The 17,250-nt window shown below is 46.9% G+C and overlaps 1 protein-coding gene across 2 annotated transcripts in view; it reads right to left on the bottom strand.

Moving 5' to 3' along the window:
* Sh2d4a (SH2 domain containing 4A) overlaps positions 1 to 9,413 on the bottom strand; it is a 56,133-nt gene extending 46,720 nt beyond the window's left edge. The window contains exons 1-2 of one of the 2 annotated variants that reach the window (XM_075986915.1): positions 9,314 to 9,413; positions 3,676 to 4,044 (exon numbers count right to left, since the gene is read on the bottom strand). In XM_075986915.1, the coding sequence (XP_075843030.1) occupies positions 3,676 to 3,856 (181 nt within the window). In that variant the 5' untranslated portion in view covers positions 3,857 to 4,044; positions 9,314 to 9,413. Of the gene's footprint in view, positions 1 to 3,675; positions 4,045 to 8,958; positions 9,018 to 9,313 lie in introns of those variants that run through there. The other variant, XM_075986916.1, reaches the window with a different exon arrangement.
* Between the last annotated feature and the right edge of the window lie 7,837 nt (positions 9,414 to 17,250).

Here is a 17,250-nt window from a genome sequence, read left to right as displayed (position 1 = left end):
CAAGGTCTTTTGTTTCTCCAGTCTTTGAACTGTGACTGTACAACCACAGGTCTCTTTATGATTGTTATCTCAGGGACTCTTACAAAATTATTCTAAAACCAGCTTTTCTAGAAAAGTGGGTCCATCTCGTTTGAGGACTACATCATAAGTCACTCCCAAGCAGAGACTTGTAGTCGCACCTCGCTCTTCAGGGAAGTGTTTTCTCTGGACAAAGAGGTTCTCCCTACTCGGAGCCATATGCAAACCCTCTAAGGAGGCAGTGCTAGACAATGCCGTATACAAATGGAGTGTCACGTCTCTTTCAGGGAACCGAAAGACTGGAGCCAGACTACTCCAGTCCTATGCCCTGATTACAGGATTGCACTGCTGTGTTTGCTGTTTCCTATGCAATGGGTCCAGCAGGATACAAGCTTCCTGTGATGAGCCAAGGACACGTTACAGTAAACCCTTCCTGGGTTATACCAGTCACTATATATATAACCCTAGGTTGTTCCTAACCCTTCTTTATCATGAGTCCATTGAGCTCCACAAAAGCATTTCGCCAAGATAATAAACTACAGCACATTGGAAGAAGTCAGTACTGGTGTGTGCGTGACTGCCAAAAGTAGGGCTCCTATAACAGTACTAAGATAGCCAACAATCCTAAGATTTTTCTGCACACTGCTGCCCCAGAGGCCTCTGGAATATCTTCCACCACTGGCCTCACCTAGTTCTCACAAGAATTAAATGCAACCGTTTCAATGAAAAGCACAAGCTTGCTACATTATAACAGACTAATACCCTGGGAGGGGAAATCGCCAAAGAACAGAAAAGGCAAAGTAAAATCTGTGAGATTTAGTGACTGAGGATAGGCAAGGCCAGATGGGAGCCACAATGTCTTTCTGCCATCTGGCTTTAGTGACAAGGAACAGAGCAGAGCCATCATGACAGACTAAGAGACAGGACCAGAGGTTATGAGGAACTTTAGGAAAAGTTGGGAAGAGTTTTCTTTGTGGTGAGCTTGCAGGGCCATCTGGACAGAAACTCTGGTGCGGTAATGACAAGCAGACCAAAGCTTGGTGAAAAGTCTTTTGGCCATATGGGTTTGAGCATGCTGTGTAGAGGAAAAGGAATCAGCTATTTGTCTAGCTAACATTTCCAGAGACCCCGCTGCATTCCAGCTCTGCTCTGTGGAACCCTTGCTTCCTGGAAACGGAGGACTAGCTAAAGGAACGTGCCCGTGCTAACAATAAGAGTCCAGCAGACGGAGATGGATCCAAGCCTTGCTCATTGTCCTATAACTGTAAAGAGACACCATGCCCAAGGCAACTCTTCCAAAAGAATCTATTTAATTGGGGCCTCGCTTACAGTTTCTGAATGATAGTCCATTGTCGTCATGGTGGGGATCATGGCAACAGGCGCGGTGCTGGAGCAGCAGCTGAGAGCTACATTGTGATCCACAGACAGATAAGGGGGGCGGGTGGCAATGCTGGAACTGGCTTGGGCCTTTGAAACCTCAAAGCCAATGTTAGTTATACATCTCGTCCAGGAAGGAAAGTGGGCAGTGGAGAAAGTGAGCGGAAGGGATTTAAAAAAGAGTGAAGAGGGGCCACAGGCCTTTTATGGCATAGCCTCAGAAGTAAGGCTCTGTACTGAGCAGAGGAATCCTTTCAAACAGTTATATATTCCCTGGTGACTAAACATTCAAATATACAATCCCATGTCAGTCATTCTCATTCAAACCACATGAGTATCTCAGGTACATTTATCTCAAGGGCAGATGGAGATACTGTCCCATCCACCAGATCCTCACCTGGGCTTTGGCCTCCTAGCCTCTGCTTCATTAAGAAGCAATGATAAGCAGTGCAGGGGAACCACATCTTCTGCTTGTGCCTCTATGACAAAGCACACAGGAAAAGCGCCACCTTCTGTTTTAGATGCTTGCGAGGCGTCTTTAGTAACTGCTCCGAAGTCCCCTGTTGAGCTTGTCACGTACCACGTTTGTTCACAGGACCCAATTGGGGGAGAAATTGAAGCCAGGGTCTATCCCAGCTGTTTGCCCAAGGCAAGTTAATTCATGACTGAGCTTCCCTTTTTTCGTCCATATAATGTAAAGAGTGCTTCGCGCTGCAGGCCTGGCTGCTAATGTTAAGTAAGATAATACACTGCAGCACTGGGCTGCGAGTCTGCCTGAGACAGTGCAGGAAGCACTGGCTGGGGTTCCTGTGTCCAAATGAGGGCCACATCCATAGTGACGACTGTTCTAACATTCTGACACCTAAAAACTGGTGAAATTAACTCAAATAATGCATCTAACCCAAGATAGCTCAAAGTCTTTCTTACTCCTCAAATCTGGTAATTTATACCCTTTCCCCCTAAGCACGCATGCAGCTTTCCATGCATAAGATCCCTAAGGGTTATATTTGCTTGTTTTGTCCTATAACACTGGGCAGTTAATACTAACAGTGCAAACATTTTGGGAGGAGAAGACACAAGGTACGTGCTTCACAGACCATCTAAATCACCAATAAGCTATTGCTATGCTCTCTTTTTAATGTTGTACCCAGGACTTTTTGGTTACTGGTGTGGTGCTGTTGGTACACTTGCCCATGCAAGCACCCTCACCCTGATCTATACCCCAGCCCTTAAACTGCATATGTTGTATCAGGTAATAATCAAAATACTCATATTTGTTTTTCTTATCAGCATATAGACCTCATAAAAAGAATTTCAGTTATAGTAGGGAGGCAAAGGCCACTAAACTGATTTCCACTTCCAATCTGTGTGTCTGGCAATCACGCCAGTGGGATTTTCTCCTGAGTGGTCTTATAAAATTTTACTTTTCCTGGCTTGATAAAAAAATGAAGAGAAATTAAACATGAATATCTCAGTGAATGACCTTGAAAACTGTGTGCCTGTGTGTGTGTGTGCACGTGTGTATGTGTTTAGTTAAGTACTGATCCATGGCAGACTCTGTGTGTGTGGGGGGGAATAATGTGCACTTTCTATATCTGTGCAAGTATACATTTAGGTCAAAATGAATGAAGAGTTTCTCCCCTGATGGTCTCAAAAGAACCCTTTCAAACTCCTAGGTATTCGTTCAGCCAGGAAGAAGATTATTTGAGTATTATTCCACACTAAACATATGCACGATTGCCATTTGCTTTCTTTAAGCAAGTTCCTTGCACTTTGACAGGGATTTCTTTAAAATGGTCACTTTAAAGTACCTGAGGTTGATGGCACATAGTCACACTAGCTGTATAATTGCTGCAAATGTACTTTGCATTGTGGTGGTAAAGTGCTAAGTGGGGGATAAAGGCCTTCCTCAAGGGACCACAAGTAGAGATTGAGGAGACTTCTTGTTTTTTGGAGGTGCTGGGATGGACACGTTAGGCAAGTGCTCTGTCACTGAGTTACACCCCCATTCCTCAGCACCGACTTCATGACACCTTAGTGGTAATCTGCTTTTAGAGAAAAGACTTAAACATATATACTGCATGGTAAGTTTTCTGTGTTTACGTGTGAGCCGATGCAGGCTTCCAGCTAACAATCTGATTTAAGGGGTTGAGCAGCACAGGATAGAGCCACGAAGTCGCAGCTCATGTGGCGAGCTAGTGAGAGATATGAGCCCTCACAGCAAGGCGGTCGCAGGGCCTTCTGCTACCACACTCACAGCATAGAGGCGGCTACATTTACCTTTCTTTGGCCTGGACTTCACTGGCAAGCACTCCTTTCTTTCCATGGCTGCTTCTCTTTCTTTCCATCGTCGGATCTGTTCCTCCCTCATCTTGTAAAACAAGATCTGCTTCTGCTCTTCGCTGAGCTCTGCCAGCAGGTCAGGGTCTATGAACATGTCTGACAGTATCTGTTTCAGCATGCTTGCTGATAGCAAGAACGTCTACACCTGCAGAAGAAGCTTCTGGAAATGACGTATGCCACCAGCAGGCTGTGACTTGGGCACCTCCACAGACCTTCCCAGAGCGTGGAACACCTGGCATTAGCGACCCACTGGGACAGGAACTCAGCAGAGAGGTTTCTTTCTTAAACGTTGTTCAGTAGACAAACCTGCAAAGAAAATAACGGCACAAATCAGGCAATAAAATGTACAGATTCTAGAAGGAAGCAGGCTAGTAACGAAAGCCAGGAGGAAACACAATATAGTTTATTATTTCAAAGAGAAAGAACAGAAAAGGCCAAGGTAATGTTTGGCTCAGAGTCTGTATAACCTGTATTCCATAATAGATACTTTATCAGGAAAACCCTAACTTTGAACACGCTGATCTCAGGAAAACAGAAATTTAACAGAGTTTGTCTGGCTTCCTCCCAAAACACATCAGGGACTCCCAACTGCCAACAGCATGGCTGAAAAGAACTAACAATAACAACAATAACCAAAGGTCACAAGAGGAAATAAAAATACCCTCCCCAAATTTCAAAAGAAAACATCACATTTGAGAAATTTTCAGAGGAACAGAGCTATTCTCAGCGGAGTCAAAAGAAGGAATAAAATGAAAGCCTGCTGTCCTCCTTCCCCATCTCTCCAGCACTGCACAGATACGACTGTGTGCTTTCTCTGCTGTCCTCCTCCCCCGTCTGTCCAGCACTGCACAGACACGACTGTGTGCTTTCTCTCCAGCACTGCACAGACACGACTGTGTGCTTTCTCTCCAGCACTGCACAGACACGACTGTGTGCTTTCTCTCCAGCACTGCACAGACACGACTGTGTGCTTTCTCTGCTGTCCTCCTTCCCCGCCTCTCCAGCACTGCACAGACACAATTGTGTGCTTTCTCTCCAGCACTGCACAGACACAACTGTGTGCTTTCTCTCCAGCACTGCACAGACACAACTGTGTGCTTTCTCTGCTGTTCTCCTCCCCCGTCTGTCCAGCACTGCACAGACACGACTGTGTGCTTTCTCTCCAGCACTGCATAGACACAACTGTGTGCTTTCTCTGCTGTTCTCCTCCCCCGTCTGTCCAGCACTGCACAGACACGACTGTGTGCTTTCTCTGCTGTTCTCCTTCCCCGTCTGTCCAGCACTGCACAGACACGACTGTGTGCTTTCTCTCCAGCACTGCACAGACACGACTGTGTGCTTTCTCTCCAGCACTGCATAGACACAACTGTGTGCTTTCTCTGCTGTCCTCCTCCCCTGTTTGTCCAGCACTGCACAGACACGACTGTGTGCTTTCTCTGTGTCCTGCTTCCGCATCTCTCCAGCACTGCATAGACACGACTGTGTGCTTTCTCTGCTGTCCTCCTTCCCCGTCTCTCCAGCACTGCACAGACATGAACTGTGTGCTTTCTCTGTGTCCTGCTTCCGCATCTCTCCAGCACTGCATAGACACGACTGTGTGCTTTCTCTGCTGTCCTCCTTTCCTGTCTTTCCAGCACCGCATAGACATGACTCTGTGTTTTCTCCTTCACAAAGGACATTTCCAGAAAGCCCCGCAGAGCCAGGAGAGCAGTGCAAGCACAAAAGAGAACACGCATGAACATTCTGGAAGATTACCAGTTCTTTCCAGGAACATAATTTAGCGACATAAAAGTTTCAGGCCGGATACTTGGGGGAAGCAGAGGTCACTGGCCTCTGCCTTTGATTTATAAGTTTATCAGGCAATTCCTTCAGAGAGAGGCTGAGGACCTGGGCAAGCCTGGTGTCACAAAAGCAGCACCTCTAGCTCTATTTTACTTAGTTTTATGTGATTTAATGTTTTCTGATGCCAAACCTTCAGACCGTCTGTCCATTATATGCGTGCATTATAAATGCACATATAGATACACATATGTATGCCAATCTCAGGCGCTCCACCTTGTCTGAGAAAAGATTTCTCTTTTTCTTGTTAAGCACTTTGTAGACCAACCATGCTAGGTGACTGGAAAGTTCTGAGGAGTCTCCTGATTCCACCCTTCATCCCAGCAGAGGAGCAATGGGATTTGATGCCACTGCATGTGGGATCCTAATCCATTCTCATGCTTTCTTTCCCCACCCATGTCCTGGCCCCAAACTCCTGCACTTTTATCATTAGAGAAAAATCCGCAGTCCTTTGAGACAAGCTTGCTCAGTGGTCAGGTGCTCAGTACCTCGACAGCATTTAGACTCACTAAGTAAGTATTCCTCGTACAACAGGGCCCTGAAGCTCCGCATGCTGTTCCTACCTGCTGCCTAGCCTCTCCCACAGCACTTAAACTCCTGGAATTCAATGGAACACGATACTAAAGGAAGGCTACACAGCACTAAAACAGACACCATGACTGTAACTCTGTCAGGCCTCCCCTGTCAGGGCCCCTAGGTAAGACTTCATACTGCTTTGCAATGGTTTCCCTGGGCTTATACAATGTAGAGTCGATGTCTTGTGATATTTTGGCTCCAGCACACCCTCACAGAATAGATCAAACCAAGACCATGCTAAAGGAAGAGTTTATAGCAGACATTCTTCTCCCACAGAAAGAATCTGGCTCTTTGGCACACGGGACTCCCAGGTCTTGACGTAAAGGAGTAAGTACATAAACTACTCTTTGACGTTCCGGGGGCATTCATAGACAGCTGTGTTCCGTGACCTCAGAGGCGGATGCCCACAGAACGGGACAGATGGGACAGAGGAGCTCTATAGCCTCTGCTCTAGCCCCAGTCTGTAATCACATGGACAGTATTAGAGGGTCAGAGAGAACTGAAAATCAAGTCTCCAAGAGCCAAGGGTGCATTCCTCTCATCCCTGGCCCAGAGTCCGCGGATCAGAGTCAGCACTTAACTCTCGCAGGCACTCACTTGAACACTTAGCAGCTGTCAGGCCACTCTTGGAGTCCAGTCCCATTTTACAGGTGAGGAAGACAAGGACAGCCAAGAGGCCTGGGCACGGCAGTTACTGAATCCACCACATTGACTGACTGCTACAAATTTATTCGCCCAGCCCAGAAGCAGGGTGTGGTTTCACTTTTAACATTTCAAAACAAAGACTAGAAAACCTCCCTGGTTTGAGAATTGCAAATGTGCAGATACCTTAACAAGTGCAAAAGCCCAACTCTAATCAACTATAGATAAGCTTAGAGGAGGCCAGAGAAGAAAACACCCCACCCAGGAAGGAGGCGGAGCTGACTGCCACACTGGCCTCCCTCTGGTTCTCTGCTTGCCTGTTAGATACTTTGTGTCCTCAGTGCCCATTCCATGGCACTCTGTGAAGAGGTTCGCTAACTCCTTTTGTTTTGCCTCGTGCAGCAAACAGGGACTTCAGGCACTGAGGTTGATTAATCAGTTTTGTTTTGTGGTTCTGGGGATTAAGCCCTGTCCCTTGCACATGCTAGGCAATTTCTCTGCTGCCGAGCTACAGCTCAGCCCTCGTTTTGTTTTAGACTTCGAGACAGACTCTAAGTTGCCCAGGCAGTTTTGAATATACTCTAGACTAGGCAAGTTTTGGCCTTCTGTATTGACTGCCTCTGTCTCCCATGTAACAGAGATTATAGACCCTGACACCAGGGCCAGCTTAATCATTCTTTAAAAGCAGACAAGGGGTTCCTGGTGTCCTGGAAGAGTACGAAGGAAACCCAGCTAACAAGTGTCTGTGGGTGTTGACTCTGGGCACCAGACTGGACTGATGACTCACTCCAGAGGACTCTCCTCAAGGCTTCCCTGCGGCAGACCCCCAACCCAGCGTGCTCATGGGATACCACAAAGGACACCAGCTCGGACTCCCAGCTTCGCCTCCAGTGATGTCGGGAGGTCAATTGACATCTTTGGACTCAGTTCCCCAATCCATAAAATTAGCCTGGGAATCTTTGTCACTCGTGGACCGTGTCATAAAAATCTACCTTGAAGTTACCGAGACAAGTACAGGAAATAAAAAGGAGGAAATGTACCAGTCGGGGGTTTCCTTACTTTCACTCCGACAGGACACTCACTGCTGACACCCAGAGACCCAATCATGTTTGGGTGTCATTCTGAGTGCAGTTGTTCGAGATGCAACACAAAGCCCAGCTCCGCCAACTTGTTGGTCTTCTGTGCGCCGTTCTTGAAAAGGAGAGATAAGCAGCAACAAGCCCACACCTGTCGCTTGCTCTGAAACTTTCTAAAGAGTTCTAAATTTGGTTAAGTTCCCAGGATGCCTGAAGATCTGGTCTGACTTTCACAAGTTCTGGTTTTTATATAACACAATTGTGTTTGTAATTAATATGGAGCCTAATAAATAATAATAATAATAGCCAAACGACAGCCCAATCTATCATAAAAATACTGTGGTGTGTATACCAAGTATATCCCTAAAGTTAAGAACTAGTTTAAATTCGATTAACTTTTAAACATCTACATCTTTCTTCAGGCTTTGGGTTTTGTTTTGTTTTTTTTTTTTCATTTTTTTTCTTATTCGCTTCTATGATGATTTTGAGAATAAAATCAATTGCAAGTGGGGAAAGCTGTTAGATGCTTTGTAAATGTTCTCAAGTACCTAGAAAGTCGCGCCACATCTTCACTTAAGTATGTATTAATAAAATTTTAAAATTATAAATAATTACACTTCTTGTTACAGAGGCAAAGAGAAGCTTGTTGGAGAGCTGAGGAAGGAGCAGTTACACTGCTCCTGTGGGACCACAGGGAAGAGCTTGAGAAAACCTACAAACACCTAAGACCCATGAAGCCCTGGGACAGGAGCGGCCCGGGATTGGCTCAGCTGTCTGGAGCTGGGTTCTGGATTGAGCCTTGATCCAGAACCGCAGGGAGGGGACACCACTCGCCCCTCCCTGTACCACGTGGGGGCGCCAGCGCTAGGGTGTCCCTGCACCGGAATGCGCTCGCTCGTGGAGTTATGCGTGGGCTGAAACCGGTTTCCAGGGCTCTCTGTCTGGAAGGTTTCCCAGTCAGGAGAGACCCCTGGATCGGTGCTGATTTGCCGGTACTGCGGCCGGGACCCAGCAACTGCAGCGGACCCAGACCCTCGGAGGTGGCTTCTGTCGGTTGCACCTGCCCCAGACCGGTGTAAACACTCACCGCGTGTGCACACACACTGCCCGGACGCCACAACTTCCCCCGAAAGGCGCCAAGTCGCCACCGATTCTCCTCCCACTGGAGGCACGCGGCACATCGATCACAAGCTTCCCCTATCCTCCGGCCACTACTCACCCGGCCGAGGCTGCAGACACAGGACACCGGACACCGGCCGCCGCCGCGATCGCCGGTTCCGCTGGGCACCTGAGCCCGCCCTGTGCACAGTGGAGGAGGGACCGGAGGGACAGACGCGGGGGCCAAGGTCTCACCACCCTTCTAGCCCTGACCCCTGTGCTATTCCCCTCGCGCTGGAGACCCACCTCCCGAGTCCTACTGCCCGCTCACCCGGGTCACCTACCTGCTTAGGACCCTGAGCAAGGTGGCCCAAGCACCTGCCACCTTCAGATTGCCTCCAGCAGCTGTCCGGGAAAAGAAGGGAGGGTAGGCTGGGCAAACACTAGGGCCCAGAAGGACCTCAGCGTCAAGCTCAGAGCCCTGGCCCGCCCCGCCGCGCCCACATGCCGGGGTGAGTGACTGGGCGCTCCCTCCGTGCCCCACCCGGGTGCTGGAGACACTCCAGGGCCACTAGGCTAGGCTTGACTGCCTCAGTTCAGCAACAGTGAGGCAATCAATCCTTGGTTAACCCAGAGCGCTGTCTGTATTCTGGGATGGTTTGTCCCACCATCTCAGAGGAGTTCAAGGGACTTACTAGAACAGCCTGGCCCTCTCCAAACTCCCACTTGCTAGGTGGAGGCCGCGGAGGCGGGCAGGCCCTTCTGGGAGCTTGGGTCCCGCAGGCCAAGTTGGCTCTCTCCACTTTTGCGCCTGCAATTCCACAGCTTGCTTTCCCCTTTCTCTTTTGTTGACATTAAGTAAATTATCAAACTCTGAGGCATGTGTTACTCCAGGTGTGGCACGATCAAGGAGGAAAGCTTAGTGGAGTGGAAAGGTGAACAGGCCTCTTCTGTAGGAGAGGAATGTAAGGGATGTGTGGAGGGAAACAGCACTGGCTGGAGGAGGGAAGACCTAGGACCACCATCTGTGGGTACTGAGAAGCGCTATAAACAAGAAGCATGTGTGACTTTATGCAGCCTATCCAGTCAGTTTAGAAGCCTGATGTGCTGGCCCGTGTTTGTCTTAGGCTTTCTGAGCTGCAGAAAACCTTAATGCAGGGCTTAGTCTCCTCCGCTGCATTGAATTGCATGTGAGGATCCATGGCCCAGGGCTTAGTTTATGCTAAATTAAATTGCATGTGAGGTGCTTTAGAATGGCCTGTCTGCCTCTGCATCATGGCTGCATCTGCTCAGCCAATGTCCTCACACTCCCTGGGTGGAAACTAAGGAACTGGCCCATCAGCCAGCTAAGTCTCATGGGACACTGATGTTATCAACGGTTTTTGTCTTCCACATTCATTCTGTCTCCCTGTCCTGACAACCCAGTCAAACAGCAGCGTTCTCGCTCCCCCATTAGCTTCGCAGTTTCCCACTCAGGGTAGGAGCCGGGTCTGGCTCACTCTGCTGTCCTGAGAGTTGAGACAATGCATGCAAAAAGTGCTCAGAGCACGGCTGGCTAGCAAGTTCGAATACATGCAAAGTGCTCAGAGCACAGCTGGCTAACATGTTGGAATGCTCACTGCATGCCAGAGACTAACCCTAACCCTAGCCTTTGCACAAAGTATTCAGAAGAGTTTCTGGCATGAAGTAATTATTCAAACACAGTAGCTCATATTATTCCATACCACATGCTATAATCTCATGTCCCCAACATTTCATACCAAGACTATGAATTATGTCTTCCAACTTACCTCAACTCTAGGCTGTCCCCAGCCATCCTAGTCAAAGCATGCACCAGCTGTACCAGCATTGGCCTGTGTGCCCAGTAGAACATAGCAGAAGTGATGATATACTATTTCCTAGGTCAGTTTCTGGTAGAGGCAAAGATTTGTTATTCCAGCACTCAGGATGCTGAAATAGAAAGATAGCAGTTCAAGGCCAGTGTAAGCTACTTAGTTGCAGTGTGAGCCTGGACTCAGAGAGAAAGCATATCTAAAAGCAACAATGAAAAAGAAAAGTCTGTAGTTCTGTCTTTGTCTGTCTGACTCTTCCCCCACCATCCAGTCTCCTTCACCCTCTGTGTCTCCCATACCCTTAAAACATTCATGCTGAGAGATAAGAATGTCCATATCAAGTGATCCATTGGAGAAATCCATCCACTGGAGAAATCCACCCGGAGAGACGCTAAGGAAAACCCACACAAGTTATCTTGGGAGATCCTTAGCTGCCCTCATGCTTTTCAGCAGCTACAACATAGGCCTGCAGCTTCACTGAAAAGTTGGGATATGGCTTACTTAAGCCACTCCCAAACTCCTGATCTGTATATACTTCAAGACAGGTCATTGTATTGTATTGTATTGTATTGTAGTAAGTCAGTAATTTGGAGGTAGTTTGTTACACAGAAGTGAATAACCAATGCACCCTCTCACTGGACTTCTTTCTAACCCATATTTAATAAGCATTTATGTACAGAAAATGCCCTGGATTGTTTATTTAAACACTGAGCCCACATCTCAGCCCAGAGCTATGAAATAGAACATTGCAGGGCCCCGGCATCTGCACGTCCAATAAGTACCTCAGGTGATCCAGTCTAAGGCAAGGCCTCGGACCTGTGTCCCAGGTCGTCCAGGCCGAGAGTGGAGCTGCCGAGTTACTTCTTTACATAAACAATTGATCCAGCTCTGACCCACCATTCAGTTGCTGAAGCAATTTCAATACCTGCCCTCTCTCCTGTCGGAGATTAAGGGCAAACTGCTGGCCACCATGTACAACCAGGACAGCCCAACACTGAGCTCTTCAGCCTCATGGCCTTGCTGCCGGATACCCTGCCTTTGTGTGATCTGCTTTGTTGCGAGCCTTAAGCCCCAGCCTCCGCAGCTGCATACTGGGTCCACTGTCTAAAACACCTTACTCTAGGGCACAGCTTCCCTAAGTGTCTCGCCTCCCCTGAAGTGTCAACCTTTCGGATATTTCTTCGCTTTCCCCTCTTCCTCCCACTCAGAAACAGTCCTTATTGAACTCATTAATTTCAAATGTAGCAACTAACACACCTGGGAGACATTTCATGAACACCAGGTAGGGGTTGGGCCGTGTGGTGACAGTTGAGAGACCGCAGAGTCCCTGGCTCAGATCCCTGATACCATGACACTGCCTACATACAGGACCTACATACAGACTTCAGATCTCCCTTAAAACCGTGAATGTCATCAGTGCCTTGATGGCCAGAACTAATACCTAGGGTAAGCACCGGTATCCAGAACCTGGGAGATGAGTGAATGCCAGGCCAAATGAACACAGACCGAACACAAATATGGTAACGATTTACTCAACGCGATTTCCATTGTCCCTCTTTATGCCTTGTGCCTCTTTCCTGTGCTTGTTACAATCTCTTCCTTCTGGCATTTGCATTTGGTTGAGGACCTCATGGGTGGCTCAGGACTGCCCAGGACAGCACAGAGTACAGCGTGAGGCCAGGCACAGAGATTAGGATATGTAAGGCGACCCCTGGAGTAGTGCAAAATGGAAACCCTGTTGTATCCAGGAAGATAAAAACATCACTTAGTCATTTTTCTAAATTAAACAGTTTATGTTTAAGTTGCCCAGAAAATGGAAGTTATCCTTTCTATATAAAACACAATAATAAACACCAATAATATTTCCCTCTCATAGTGTCTTCCCAGCACTAGACAACTTCCATGAACTCTTTAAAATATGAGGTCTATTTGTCTCACACTGAATGTGAGTTAGACAAGAAAAAGAAATACCAAATATTTTAAGTTTGCTGAAAACTGATTAAATCTTAAACTAAACCATAATCAATTCATCAGTCTGAAACAACAATATTGTAAACCAGCTGTTGCCAGCTTTCTGTCTGCAGTTAGATGGCATGTTGGGGCGGGGCTTTCCCCCACGGTCATAAAGAGCAAGATCAACTGCTGGCTTTTCGTCCCCTTATGAAGTCGGTTGTCTGCTTCCTTTTCCGTGTGCTTCCTTCACACGCTCGTCTTCTCAAGCACCTGGTCTAATTCGTCAGGATCCGCACATGGTGCCTTGTGTTTCTGTAATGCCATGGAAATGGCCTATGACCCAGAACTGCCGAGCTGAGGCTATGGCCTGGAATTAGACGATAACTCCCATGGGTCAGAAGCTTCCTCTAATAGCCTCTGGTCACGCCTGCTTTTGTGGAACTCAAAGCTGCAAGGAACGGCAGAAGCAAGTCATCCCTAGTCTCCTGCCTCACCCCTGGGACTTTTCAGGTCCGGCTGAGCTGAATGTCAATCATCTCCCAGAGTCACAGACACACGCTTGTGTACGTGCTGATCTTCTTTTACTGTTCTGGTGATGAAGCTTCAATGTTCCCTCTGATTCTGTCACTGAGGAGAGCATTTCCTGAGGCCGCACACCCATGTCCTCACTTACTTCCTGTCCCTCCTTAAGGTATCTGACAATCTGTCTGCCAGGACAACAGGGGCTCCCAAACAACCATTTCTTTAAGTGATGTTCATTTGCTCTCATTTCTACCTGCAAACTCTGCCTGTGAGCAAAGACGATTTGTCCCTGACTTCAAATGTGTGTTCAAGTAGAGAGAGCCGCCTATGGCCTCTGTGGTAAGAGTCATTGTTTAGTTAAGGCTGTGCCAGAGTTGAATTTTACTGGCATGCTGGTATTTCAATGACAAGGGTATTTTCACACCGCACACATAGGCTTCTGGTAAGAGGACCTAGCCAGTAACTATCAGATCATGCTCCAGAATGGGAGAAATATAGACACTTGAGCCCTTCGGAGAAATGAATCTATCCCCATATAGAATTTAAGCAGCCAAACTTCTCAACCCTAAATAAGGAAAAACACTTCCCATACCTTTCTGAGATATTCAAAGAGGAGATGTTTTACAAACTTTAGGGCAAGGAAGAATCTAGACATTGTCTAGACTTCTTTTACAGGTGGAAAAAAATACAAAGGAAAAAGGAGACTAAATACCATGAAGTTGGTTGGTAACTTATACATAAATGGCAGAATTTGGGCTTTAACAAAGTTGTCACTCTTTAGGCTGCTCATTCCCTCATTAAACCCAGGGGCAGACTGAAGACAACCACCCTCTCATCTCACTCCCACACAGAGCATCCCTGCACATGCTCTGTCCCCCTTTTCCTTCCTCCACCCCGTTTGAGACAGAATGGCCCAGTTTAGCCTAGGGTGCCCTCAAACTCATCATCTTCTTGCCTCATTCTCAGAGTGCTATGATACTAAAGGCATGTACCCAGTTCTACCTCACCTCTTGATAGGGCCATTGGGGATCACATCCTGAGCTTCCGGGATGGCTGATGGTGTGTAGGCTGAACTCTTTCTAGGCCCCCAGATGCAGACCTGCGGGTCAGATACCAAGCTTTGAAGATCTTTCTGGAAAAAGACAAGGCCCTGGCCATGGCTTCTCAGTATGATAAACAAGCAAAGCAGCCTATCAATCCCAAGCGTTTCCCAAGGCCAACTTTAAACAAGAGAAGAACTATGAGGAAAGCAGAAGAGAGGAGAAGACAATGAGAAACAGAAGAACCGACATCAGAAGGTTAAAGAGGGTGGAGGAGATTTCAAAGTACTTTGAAGTTTGAACTTTTGCTTTTAATTGATAAGAGAACATGTGGGTACAGAGGAACTCAAGAATTTGCCTGGCTTAGCACAATAATTCGGACCATGACAGGTCTCAAGACTTCTAACACCTGTTCAGGCTCATTCCCATGCCCAATACTGCCCACAGAACTCCCTCCTCCCTTCCGAGGGATACGAGACAGGATATGCACACCTGCAGTTTAAGTGCTGTGGTGATGGAAACAAGATGATGGCATCTGGAGGCCAGCCTGGGCTACACAGTGAGCGCCTGTCTCAAAGTAATGTTGGCTGGGTCCATAGTTCAGTAGCGAGTGTTTGCCTAGTGTACACAAGGCCCTGCGTTCAGGCCGTAGCAATGCAAACACACAGACGGGGGCAGAGGTTGGTCTCATAGGTTTGTGTCACCAGAGCCTAACCTAACTTCAAGCCAGTCACTTGCAAAGCTCTTAGTCGTGTTTGTTGATTTAATTAATTAACCTAACTTGGCCTAGTCCCAGAGAAACACTGCCTCCTGGAATGGTCTAGGCAGGCTCAACTTTTAAAAATTAAATCCTTGAGCCTGTAAAGATTATCAAAACCCTTTGTGGAATTCTCTTAAACGAAGGAATGTTTCTGCAGCTTTAATGTGCTGAAATGGGGTGCATTGTGTGGGAACAGCGAGGGACCCCTGGAAAGCAGACCAACAGCTCACCACAGCTTAACACTTCCAATTTTACCTTCTGCTGGTTTTTAAATTATACTTTATTATAAAATTATGAATAAATAAAATAAATGTATTTATTGACTGTCAAGTTTAAGGGCATATGCGTTCATGAAGCTGCAGAGTCTTTGAGTCCTGTTAATCCTGGTGTAGAGGGTTTCGTGTATTTGGACGTTTCACAACTTTTCAAATTGCCATCCATCCCGAGCACGACAAAAATCTTTTATCTGCATGATGTGAGTGTCACAATTTTAAGTAAAAGTACTGCTTTGAAATACAGCCTTTGTAGAACACCAGCATCGAACAGTTATCATTTCTATGGTTAGTGTTATGATTTTAATTATATAGCCTCCTAAGATGTTATTCCACAGTTTCACTCTTCAGGGCTGCCCAGCTGATTGTAAATTACACCCTTTGTGCACTGTGTTTGTTTTCTACCCTTCTCATGACCGTCGGAGGGCACCTGGAGAGAAGGTGAGTTCCAGCGTTTAACTCGGCAGAGAAGGCAGCGGCCTCTGGTGCTGCTCCCAGTGAGAGTCTGATCTGAGAACTTCCCTGACTCTCTCGTGATCCAGCAGCAGTATTGACTGCAGTTCTGTTTTATCTAACACCTCCTACTTCTTCTTAAGAGATTCAGTTCTTTCCTTGTAACTTGCATGTCTTTACTAGTAGGACAAAGAAAGCAGACAAAACTGAGATCGCTATTTCCAGTTTTCTCCTCCTACTTAACATACAACCTATGGGTGTGCAGCTTCCGTTGATAAAGTAAAAGGGAAATGAACATGGTGCCTGCCTGTATCTCTGGGTGGGAATAATGAGTCAGTCCCTGATGACCACGGCTAGACGACTCAAAAGGAGGAAGTGTCGCAAGTGAAAAACATTGCAATGATTTTTAATAAGAAGCGGGACGTGTGAATGGTGCATAGGCTACATGTCAAAGCTATGTGTATTACAGGGAATATTTCAGATTGTTCTTGAGAAAGAATGTGACTGGTTGGAGCAGAAATAGGAACGAAGGCAAAAAGACTGTTCTTTTTAGTTAGTTTGTTTGTTTTCTGAGACAGGGTTTCTCTGTGTAGCTCTGGCTGTCCTAGAACTCACTTGGTAGACCAGGAAGGCCTCAAACTCACAGAGATCTTCCTGCCTCCTCCTCCCAAGTGCTGAGATTAGAGGCATGCGCCACCACTGCTCAGCAGCAAAAAGATTCTAAACACAAGACTTGAAGTAAAAAAGACAGCTCTCTAGAGAATTTATGTTCAAGTGCAGTAAGGTTAGGGCAGATGTGGAGACTTTGGGACTAGACTGCCATGAACCAAGAATGGAAGACCCAAGGTAAGATTTTGCTTTGTTGTGTTGTGCTTTTTTAATCAACCTTTGGTGACGGTAAGCAGAGAGTGCTGAGTTTTGGCACAGTTAATATGCCAGTGTATGGGCACAGAGTGAAGCTGAAGGCAGGGTGAGCTTGCCACGTCAGTAGCGATGTGAGTGTGAATGAAGACAGCGGGAATGGAGAGGCAAACACATGTGTGAAAGATGCATGAAAGTGTGGGCTTCAATGAGAGTTACAAATTGGAAAGTGAGTCAGTCGGAAAAAGACTGCAGACATGCTTTAGCTCATGTCCTGAGTTAACACATTAGAACAGCATTCTACAGCTACCTTAGTTTCCAACCACTGGGCATCAAGGGAGCCATTGAAGGCACAATGCAAGAAGTGGCCAGTGACCAGCTGTGAGAATTTCTCCTTTTCCCTGCATGACGTTCTGACTTTGTTGGTTTGTAAAATCATTTCCTTCCACAGATTCATGCTCAGATGGATGACCTGGCTCAAATCTGCTGCGGAGTTTGTGAATCAGTATTGACTTTTCACTGTCATCTTGCTCAGTCATCTCAACAGCCCAATCATGAAGCAGCCTTGTAAATCCGAGAAAATCCCAG

Source organism: Microtus pennsylvanicus, chromosome 9, assembly GCF_037038515.1.
Source record: "Microtus pennsylvanicus isolate mMicPen1 chromosome 9, mMicPen1.hap1, whole genome shotgun sequence".
NCBI lineage: Eukaryota > Metazoa > Chordata > Mammalia > Rodentia > Cricetidae > Microtus > Microtus pennsylvanicus.
This window is presented reverse-complemented; position numbering and strand designations above follow the sequence as displayed.